Source organism: Archocentrus centrarchus, unplaced genomic scaffold (assembly GCF_007364275.1).
Source record: "Archocentrus centrarchus isolate MPI-CPG fArcCen1 unplaced genomic scaffold, fArcCen1 scaffold_55_ctg1, whole genome shotgun sequence".
Classification (NCBI taxonomy): domain Eukaryota; kingdom Metazoa; phylum Chordata; class Actinopteri; order Cichliformes; family Cichlidae; genus Archocentrus; species Archocentrus centrarchus.
Window position 1 is genome coordinate 1,190,575 of NW_022060277.1, and position 10,672 is coordinate 1,201,246.

At 41.3% G+C, this 10,672-nt stretch overlaps 1 protein-coding gene across 1 annotated transcript; it reads left to right on the top strand.

The window, feature by feature from the left end:
• Positions 1–225: 225 nt before the first annotated feature.
• LOC115777500 (ribonuclease inhibitor-like) lies at positions 226–10,217 on the top strand. Its single transcript, XM_030725421.1, has 4 exons — positions 226–266; positions 7,715–7,888; positions 8,131–8,304; positions 10,097–10,217. Exons 2-4 carry the CDS (start codon positions 7,872–7,874, stop codon positions 10,200–10,202), a joined length of 297 nt encoding a protein of 98 aa, XP_030581281.1. The 5' UTR covers positions 226–266; positions 7,715–7,871; the 3' UTR covers positions 10,203–10,217.
• Positions 10,218–10,672: the final 455 nt, after the last annotated feature.

Sequence of the window (10,672 nt, forward strand, 5' to 3'; positions counted from 1 at the left end):
AAGAATCTGTCTGCAGAGAAAAGCATCAATCTGTTCCACTGTCTGAATGAACTGAATGATGGTTCTCTAGTGGAGGAGATCCAACAGTCCCTGAGATCAGGAAGTCTCTCCACAGATGAACTGTCTCCTGCTCAGTGGTCAGCTCTGGTCTTCATCTTACTGTCATCAGAAAAAGATCTGGATGTGTTTGACCTGCAGAAATACTCTGCTTCAGAGGAGGCTCTGCTGAGGCTGCTGCCAGTGGTCAAAGCCTCCACCAAAGTTCTGTGAGTAAATGTATTGAAACAAAACAAATCATTGTGGGTGCTCGCAATCATGTGATACTCTTTATGTGTCATAGAGGCAGTTATCAGACATTTCCCAGTTAAAGTCTTGTAGAGAACAATTCTTCCAAGTCCATAATTACTACTACTTAAGTTAAAATTAACTTTAAGTATAAGGCCCATTCACATCGACCGCGTCATTTCACAGGACGAATTTGCGGCATTTATTTTTTCGGATCAAGTTCGATTTTTCTGACTTTCGCAAGTGAACAAACAGGACTGACCAATCAGAGTGCTGCATTTAGCAGCATGCGAGGTCATAGCTCAAAACACGAACCGATGTACTGAATATACAGTGATGTGGGAACAATAAATCATAATATTTTACCTCAGACACACAGCTACACGCTGCTCCGGGTCAGTCGGCTCTCTGATATTATCCTCTGCCTCCTCACATGTGATCCCAACTCTGCCAACAAGAGCTCAAACTGTCCCAGTGACATCCAGAAATTTGAGTGAAAGCATCAGTGATGCAGCTTCAGCACTGTGATCAAACCATGAAACTCTCCCTGCTGCTGCTTTCTTATGAGTTGGATGAACCTATAAACTCTGTTTCTTCCTTCTCTGTTTAGAAACATCAGGACCATTACATCATCACTTGATGTCGACTGCATTTTTTTTTTCCACCGTGCGTTATATAGGGAGGATTTAGTCGCAAAAACGCAACGCGTCCGGTGTGTATATAGGTTACACGACAGGTTCGCATCCGAAAGATTCGGAATTTCGTGACGTTTTTACGCAACGCATCCGGTGTGAAAGGGCTTAAGTGTATAATATGTACTATAATGCCAAAAGTATTCACCTGTCCATCAAGATCATTGAATCCAGGTGTTCCAGTCTGTTAAAACTGGCCTAAGTTCATGTGTGTGTGTTGCCCTTTAAGAGCCCACGAAGCAGCCAGTAGCAGTCGCTGCTGTAGAAGAGTACACATTAGTAATCAGGGAGCAATCAGGCATGAGGGGAACTGATGCAAGCTATAGTCAAGGGTTGAGTTGAGAAGTTGAAGAAGACGTTGAGAGCGTGTCAATGAGGAAAAACCACACTCAGCTTTATTAAAGGAGAGTTTGGACCTTAAATGTCTCCCTTCATCCTTGACCGGATGTCCGTGGTGGCTGTAAACCGTTAAAGAACTGGCATTATACAGTACCGAACAGAACACAGTCACTTCCACAGGTGTATAAAACCAAGCACCTCGGCATGCAGACTGCTACTACAAACATCAGTGAAAGAATGGGTCGCTCTCAGGAGCTCAGTGAACTCCAGCGTGGTACCGTGATAGGATGATACCTGTGCAACAAGTCCAGTCACTACAAATGTTCCACAGTCAGCTATTAGTGGGATTATAACAGTGGAAGCACTCAGTGATAGGCCACACAAAATCACAGAATGGGGTCACCTGCACACTCTGCTGAGGCGCATAGTGCACAGAGGTCTCTGCCAAGAGTCAATCAGGACAAATCTCCAAACTTGGTCTTAAGATTTGTTCAAGAAGAGTGCATCGAGAGCTTCATGGAATGGGTTACCATCCTAGCAGCTGCATCCAAGCCTTGTATCACGGGGCCTTAAGCAATGCATCGAATGCAGGGATGTAAAACACATCAAGCAGTGAAGACATGGATGAGCCAGTTTGGTGTGGAAGAACTTGACTGACCTGCACAGAGTCCTGACTGTGAGCCAGGTCTTCTTGTCCAACATCATTGTCTGACCTCACACATCTTCTTCTGGAAGAATGGTCACAAATTCCCTTCACAGAAGAGTTGAAGCTGTTATTAAGGTTGTTAGCCTTAATGCTAGAAAATCCTCCAGTTTGCCTAAATTGAAACAATTCTGCAAACGAGCAGGCCAAAGTTCCTCCCCAGTAATTTGAAGTTTCTGCTGTCAGTTATTTAATGTACTTTTCATACAGGGCCAGCTATATTTAGATAGCTTTCTTTCCCCCTTAACAAATTAAATAATCACTTAAAAACATGCGCAAAATGCAGAATGCAGTAATTTTTTTTGCAATATTGAAATTTGTTAGATGATTTGAAACATACAAGTGTAGCCAATATGAAAAAAGACAAAGAAATGAGGAAATACATTTTGACACTGCTGGAACTTCTTGCTGCCTTTCAGCAGGCTTCGTGAGACTGGCTAATCTAAACATAATTGCCTTTTGGGACACTGGCCGTAAAATAGCTTGTTTCAGATGAACTGAGGATCTGCACCAAGGTTCTGTATTAATAATTATTAGTATTTAACAATAATATGTTCACAATGATCACAGATATTAGAATTGGAAAAGTGACAAACAGTACTGTGTGCCTGTACCAGCAGGTACTGAGCTAGTATCATTAAATCTACCACCTCCCTGTATCTTGTCTTTTCAGATTTATTTATTTTATTGCCCTTTAAGCCACTTAATACTCAAAGGCACCAAATTCAACGAAAGGACCAGTATTGTGTCTATAAATGACAGACAACTGGGCCAAGAACCAATTTTAAACTGTATCTTTAGGCCTTTGCTCTTGTTCAAATTTCTTTAGTGAAGGTTGTATAATCCCAAAGATAGCACAGTTTTATTTTTGCCCCAAGAAGGTGATTTCCCGAGCGTTATGAACCTGTTAACTGGCTGCTCCAAAATCACCAAAAATGCCTGAAAAAGGAAACCCAAAATTACATCAGCTGCTGTTCCTGAAATCTTCGGCGTTCATGCAAAGTTTGGACTCTTTGTGAAGATATCAAGCTACATTTTTCATTTTTGCAGTCAAAAATGCTTTAACTGACATGGATTCAAGCTGTGTGAAGTGTGGTTTGAGTCCAGCCAGTCTTGCTCATATGTTTTTGACCTGTCCCTCTCTCTCCCCATTTTGGGAATCTGTCTTTAATTCCCTTTCTGGAGTCACCTCGACCGCAATACAGCCCTCTGCACTCACTGCTTTATTCAGGGTCCGCCCCAAAATCACATCCCCCCATCTTGCTGACCTTGATGGTGACGGCAGCATTGTGAATCGCGCTCTTACATCACTCGTCTCCAAGAAATGTGGTTGGTTATGAAACTGGAGGGATTTAGACATTTCAAAGCAGTCCGTGTCAGACATGGCAATAAAGATGAGTCCGAAGATTTACTGGAACTGACAGAAATCTTGCTGTTAAGTCTCCTCTACAAAAGAAAAAGACAACCTTGGGTTCATCCTATATTAGCACAAAAGTCCTCTATCCGTCTGTTTAACGTTAGTCTTGCACCAGCACGTTCCCATACGGCTGCCTTTTATGTGTAAGTCGATAATCACTGCATGAAGTGTCATACAACATAGGAAAGTCAAACACAGCTAAATCGATGCTTTCCTTCGTGCTGAAAGTCGTTGCAGACTGCAGCGTGTAGCATACTCTCCGCTCATTGGTCAGTCAATGAAACCCTCGCTGATTGGTTTAGTGCCACGCGACAGCGACAAAAGTAGAACATTTTTCAACTTTGTTGTGTCGCGTCGCCTGGTCACGTGTGCACGTCTACGTGTACGAGCTCGAAATTTCACATGCACGAATGTTGCCAGTCGCTTAGCTGGAGGAGGGCAAACGACTGTCGCCTCATCGCACAAGCTCCACAGGAAATGAATGGAGAGCGAGCGACGTCACTCCCCATGTGTCGAGCCCCTAACACTGAGCGATCATCGCTGACATGTTTTTCCGCCTCCACCGCTCTCTGCGTGTTTGTGTGTTGTGCTCGCTGTGCTGAGAATCAGCTGTTATTTTTTCTCTCCTTCAGCTCCCGGACATACTGCTAGCGAGCGCAGCTATTAGCACTGGTGGACCGTCCGGTACCGGAAGGAACGTCAAAATATTTTTGATACTGATTAGTGACTAAATATAGACCTGCTGTAGAAACGTATTTAGGAGAATGCTTGTGAATATAAAGCATTACAAGATTACGCTCACGCAGTCCCCAGTTTTAACATACAGTGTATCACAAAAGTGAGTACACCCCTCACGTTTCTGCAGATATTTAAGTATATCTTTTCATGGGACAACACTGACAAAATGACACTTTGACACAATGAAAAGTAGTCTGTGTGCAGCTTATATAACAGTTGTCAATTTATCTTCCCTCAAAATAACTCAATATACAGCCATTAATGTCTAAACCAGCAGCAGTACACCCCTAACAGACTACACCGTAAATGTCCAAATTGAGCACTGCTTGTCATTTCCCCTCCAAAATGTCATGTGACCCGTTAGTGTTACCAGGTCTCAGGTGTGCACAGGGAGCAGGTGTGTTCAGTTCTGTAGTGCAGCTCTCACACTCTCTCACACTGGTCACTGAAAGTTCCAACATGGCAAAGAACTCTGTGAGGATCTTAAGATGAATTGTTGCTCTACATGAAGACTGTTATATAAGCTGCACACAGACTACTGTTCATTGTGTCAAAGTGTCATTTTGTCAGTGTGTCCCATTTAGAGATATACTTAATATATGCAGACATGTGAGGGTGTACTCACTTTTGTGATACACTGTAGCTAGAGTGGTAAACAGTTCCAGAGCTTTGGCACCACTGCCTGAAAAGCTCTGCCAAGGTCACTACGGTGCACAGAGTCTTACTTCCAGCTCGGCTTTGCTCATGTAATACGCACTCTTTGTGCAGCAACTTTGTGGATTCAGGTGAAAACACACCCCTAGGTGCCATATACTCACGTGTCAGGAGTTTTATTGGCTATACATCTCTGGTTTTAGAGTTTGGGGCAGAGTTGACCAATCAGAACGATTGGAGAACATTTGGGGCATGTCCAGAGAAGTCACATGACGCTGTCTGGTTATTATTGGCTTTGGAAAATCCATTTCATAACATGATTGGCCAAATGAGGGGTGTCAATGCAATTCAGAGGGTCTAGTCCTGTCATATAAAGGCATCCTAAGGGCGGACTGCAGAGTTTACTGTGACGCTATGAGGCTTCAAATTCGGAAGCACTTAAAATGTCCTGCAGGTGGGACACGACCAGTTAACAGGTTAACTGAAACTGTGGAATATCACAGAATGGTGTGCAGTGTGTCCTTTATAGATTTTGAGTAAACTGGACATGTGGAGGACAAGAGAAGGGGCAGGCCTAAAACACTATTTACATCTGTCATGAAATGTGCTGGATTAGGACCCATAATGCAGACTCCAGAGACAGAATGTAAACTCAAAAAAACCTCAGCTTTATTGCTGGAAACCATGGAAAACAAACTGGATGAGCCAGAAAAACAAGTTCAAAATCACTGGAAGCATGGAGAAACACGGAAGGAGAGCACACAGCGGAGGAACCAGACGACGTCAAACATGTATGACCTGACAAAGAACTGAGAAGAACCTAGACAATATCTACACACCAGGAACTGGGCTAATGGGAAACAGCTGGGAGGGGAACACAGCAAGCAAAACTAACCTAAAGCACAAGGACATACCAGAACAAAACAGGAAGTAACAAAACACAAGGAGCAGGGCTAGGACACACAAACAGGATAAACAATAAGCACACAAACATCCACAATCAAAGAATACATGTGGAATCAAAACCAGGAGCCTAACACAAAGGGAAAACAACATAATGCAGATCAAAATATCAAAAACAAAACATAAAGTGCTGGACCAGAGGCCCAGGCCCATGGCAACAGCAGACAGTATCTGCACTATCTGAGAGTCATGTCATAAAGAAAGAGGACAAAATCCACTTCAGACCTGAGACAGAACCTGACGGATGCATCTGGTCTTTCACTCTGATCCGCCTGCTGTTCATCAAAACCTCGTCAGAAATGGAAGTGAAACGGGGAGGAAAGGCCAAATTATACAAGAACTGGACTGAAAATTATTACCAACAGGTCTGATGGAAAAATGAATCCAAATTTGAAATTTCTGGTGCAAATTATCTTCAATATGTCTGGAGGAGGTCAGGGCAAAGATACAACAATGAATGTCGACATCCATCTGTAAAACACTGTGGAGGCTTTGTCATGATTTGGAGCTGCATATCAGCCAATGGTGTTGGCAATCTTGTAAAATTGATACCACATATTTAACCTCTTGTACTGCAGGGCTGCAACGATTCCTCAAGTAACTCAAATAATTCCATCCATCCATTCTCTTCCACTTATCCTGTTCAGGGTCGCAGGGGGCTGGAGCCTATCCCAGCTGTCATAGGGCAAGATGCAGGGTACACCCTGTACAGGTCGCAGCCTGTCGCACAGAGAGACAGACAACCATTCACTCACATTCACACCAATTTAGAATCAACAGTTAACCTAACCCCAGTGACTACTGTGGGAGGAAACCCACGCAGACACGGGGAGACTGTCTAGCTGTCCTTCTGGCTGTGGGGCGCAGTGCTAACCACCACGCCACCGTGCTGGCAAAAAATCCTTGACACCAATTTGTTGCTTTGATGCTTCGTTTAAACTCTGCAGCACTCAGGTGTCACCCTGTAAGCACAGTGTTTCACCTGCATTAACAGCATTAAAGTTTTCTCTCACTGTAATGGATTTCCTTCATTTGTAAAAAACGGCCCTTCAAGACAGAGTGGATCATGACAGAGTGGATCATTGCTGGCGTGTTTTTTCATGTCTCCACTGCTTTCTGCTGTGTGTGTTTGTTTGCTGTTCTGAGAATTTTGCTATAACCACAGTTTGCTAGTGGGTGCCGCCATTAGCACTAGCGACTGTCATTTGCCTCCCCCCCGTTCAGTACTCAGGGGCTCCGTCAAAATATCTTTTATGCTTTAATCACTGATTAAAAACTAAAAATAGACCTTCAATAGAAGCTTATTTTGGAGGATGCTTGTGAATCAAAAGAATTACAATATTGAGCTCATCCAGCCCCCAGTTTTCCAACAGAAACACTGATAACACAACAGCAGCAGCTGCTTTATGTGCTGTCTGTCTGAACACACGCAGTAAGCACAAAGAGGCGGAGCCATTACTGAGACGGTGAGCTCAGGTGGAGTGAAAGGAAACATTTTTCTAGCATCCAAAACAGCAGTGCTTTTTTTCTGTAACCACCTTAAAACCTTTACTGGGAAACAGCTGGAGGTCCTTCATCAACCACCTGATCAGCAAATGAAGAACAGAGAACTTTGTAGCTGCTCCATCCACCCTGTTGTTTCACACATTGAAAAACTGCAGTATGGAAGTTAAAATATGCAGATGAATTGTTAATACAAAAGTTATTTCTTATCCAGTTACTCAGGTAATTGATGGAATAATCGATAGAATACTTGATTGTTAAAATAATCAATAGTTGCAGCCCTAATGTACTGTATTTTATGTATATTTGCATTTGTTTTAAAATCACAGCAATTGTTTCTGATTTCCTTTGCAACAGTACTGTATATATTTTATTGTCTAAGTTCAAACATGACATTTTTATCACAAATTTTTTTTCCAGACTGAATTTCTGTAACCTCTCAAAGAGAAGCTGTGAAGCTCTGTCCTCAGTTCTCAGCTCCCAGTCCTCTAGTCTGAGAGAGCTGGACCTGAGTAACAACAACCTGCAGGATTCAGGACTGAAGCTTCTGTCTGCTGGAGGGAAGAGTCCACACTGTATGCTGGAAACTCTCAGGTCAGATCAAGGGGCTTTGTCTTTTTTTAATTAAACATTATATAATATAAAAGGTAAAATTTACCATTTTTATTCCTGTGTATTTGTAATTTAAATTACCTCCAAGTTAGAGTATATGGGTAGATTTTTAAAACTGTTTAACAGAAGTCATTGAGGAGTCCTTCACAAACTAAAATCTAGTAAGCTCTCATTGCATCATGAACACAGTAACATTATTGGTCTTTGTATTTATACTTTTTCAGACTGAGTGGCTGTAACCTTTCAAAGAGAAGCTGTGACGTTCTGTCCTCAGTTCTCAGCTCCCAGTCCTCTAGTCTGAGAGAGCTGGACCTGAGTAACAACAACCTGCAGGATTCAGGACTGAAGCTTCTGTCTGCTGGAGGGAAGAGTCCACATTGTGAACTGGAAAATCTCAGGTCAGATCAAATAACTTATTGTTTTTTGGTAAAAGTACCCAATTCAATATTTACCTAATGAAGTTCAGCTTTATCCTGTTAGTGTTCTATTTTAGCATGTTTCATTATTTCTAAGTCACAGTTAATTACTACATTTTGGTGACCATTTAATAATAATTACACACTATTAATTGGGTATCAGGAAGGTATTTGTAAATGTATTAACCTTTTATAAAGCCATATTCCACCTTATTATGTTATTTATAAACATAAATATATGGTTTAAATGCTGCCCCAAATATTTATATGATTAGGAAGCTCATATGTAGCTCATATATAAATGTATGACTGACCATTTCTAAATAAATGTTTCATGAAGTACAAGCTAGTTATTAGCAGCTGTTAAAGCTTCCTGCTATCATTTAGGAAGTCTAAGCAAATGATTAACAAAAGTATTTAGATGCACATTTACACATATTAAGATTATGTAAGAGCTAGTTGTCTGTGAGTTTAATACAGGTTTATAAATCCTTATTTATTGGGGTGGCTGTAGCTCAGTAGGTAGAGCAGGTCACCTACTGATCGGAAGGTCAGTGGTTCAATTCCTGGGTACTGCTGGCTGCATGCCAATGTATCCTTGGGCAAGATACTTAACCCCAAGTTGCTCTCCGACCGTTCTGTCGGAGTATGAATGTGAGTGAATGTTACATAATTAAAGCACTTAGCTTAATTAATTAATCATGGAAGTGCTTGTATGAATGAGTGTGCATGGATAAATGTAAAAACGTTTTGTGTAAGCGAAAAGTGCTATATAAGAACTAGTCCATTTATTTCATATTTTATTTGATGGCTATTTCAGGATGTTACTTAAGCATTTTGTGTGATATCATCTGTAGTGAGGACTATCTATGAGTTAGGAAATATTTACAAATGAAACTGAAAAGTCAGCAGGACCTCGACATACACACACACACACACACACACCACACACACACACACTAGTTTCACCTGTCTTCACAACAGAAAAACAACACAAAGTGATAAAGAACATACAAATATTTACCTCAAAATGGAAACATAACTCTGCGTTTAAGTTTGTAGGAAGAGAGAAAATACGCACTGAGCAGCTGGAGGGAACTTAGCTTAAATATGCTGAAGCTTCTTCATTGAAGATAAAACATGGATAATGCAACAAGACAATAATGAATGTTCCACACAGCATCACAAACAGGTGTGAACTTAGTAAATGTTCTACCACATTAAACTGATAATATACTGGGGTGTAAGAGTTTGTAATTTCTTTAGTTTGATCCTCAAGTTCCCGTTTCCTCTGTAGCCAGTTAGCTAGCTTTAGTCAAATAAGCTACCATCAAATCAGGTTCATTTCCAAAGTGCTCCTGAATTAAATAAAGAAGTCAGGTCACCGTGGCCAGGCGCCCCTCAATCCAGTCACTCAAAGTTTTCACTTTTCTCTTTTCAGCTGAGTTCACCATCATTTAGAAACCATAAAAATACTGTCACTAAACATGTTATGAGTTTATTAATGAAGAATAAACTGTGTGTGTCTGTGTCTGTGCTTATAAATCTCATACTAAGAAGGAGTAATACTTTATAGATTAATTATTTACTAATACTTTACTAATGCTTAGCAGTGTGTGATTTTTATGAAGTGTTACCTACATTTCTAGCCTGTTTACATAAGGCACTGAGTATTCCTTTGAAACAAGGTTAAATATTGTGAAATAGTTACTCCTCACTGCATCATGAACACACTTTAATACCTGTACTAATGGTCTTGTTTATGATTTTTCAGACTGAGTGGTTGTGATCTCACAGAGAGAAGCTGTGAAGCTCTGGCCTCAGTTCTCAGCTCTCAGTCCTCTAGTCTGAGAGAGCTGGACCTGAGTAAAATGAACTGAAGGACTCAGGAGTGAAGCTCCTGTCTGTTGGAGTGAAGAGTCCACACTGTGAACTGGAAATTCTCAGGTCAGGATTCTTTTTTTTTTTTCTGATGATTCAAAATCTGAATGATACACTATATTTCCAAATGTATTCACTCGTCTGCCTTCACACACATATGAACTTGAGTAACATGCCATTATTAATGCATAGGGTTTAATATGATGTCAGCCCACAGCTGCAACTCTTCTATTAAGGCTTTCCACAGGTTTAGGAGTGTTTATGGGAATTTCTGACCATTCACACATCTGTGAGGTCAGACACTGATGTTGCAGAGAAGGCCCAGCTCACACTCATCGCTCTAATCCATCCCAAAGGTGTTTTTATCACGCTGAGGTCAGGACTCTTCACACCAAACTGGCTCATCCATGTCTTTATGGAACTGCTTTGTAGTCATGTTGGAACAGGAAGGGGCCATCCCCAAACTGAC

What these genes read in the sequence shown, in the direction of transcription:
- LOC115777500 (XM_030725421.1), top strand. An exon ending in TGTGAACTGGAAAATCTCAG is followed by an intron (nt 8,305 to 10,096) that starts GTCAGATCAAAT and finishes ATGATTTTTCAG; the next exon opens with ACTGAGTGGTTGTGATCTCA.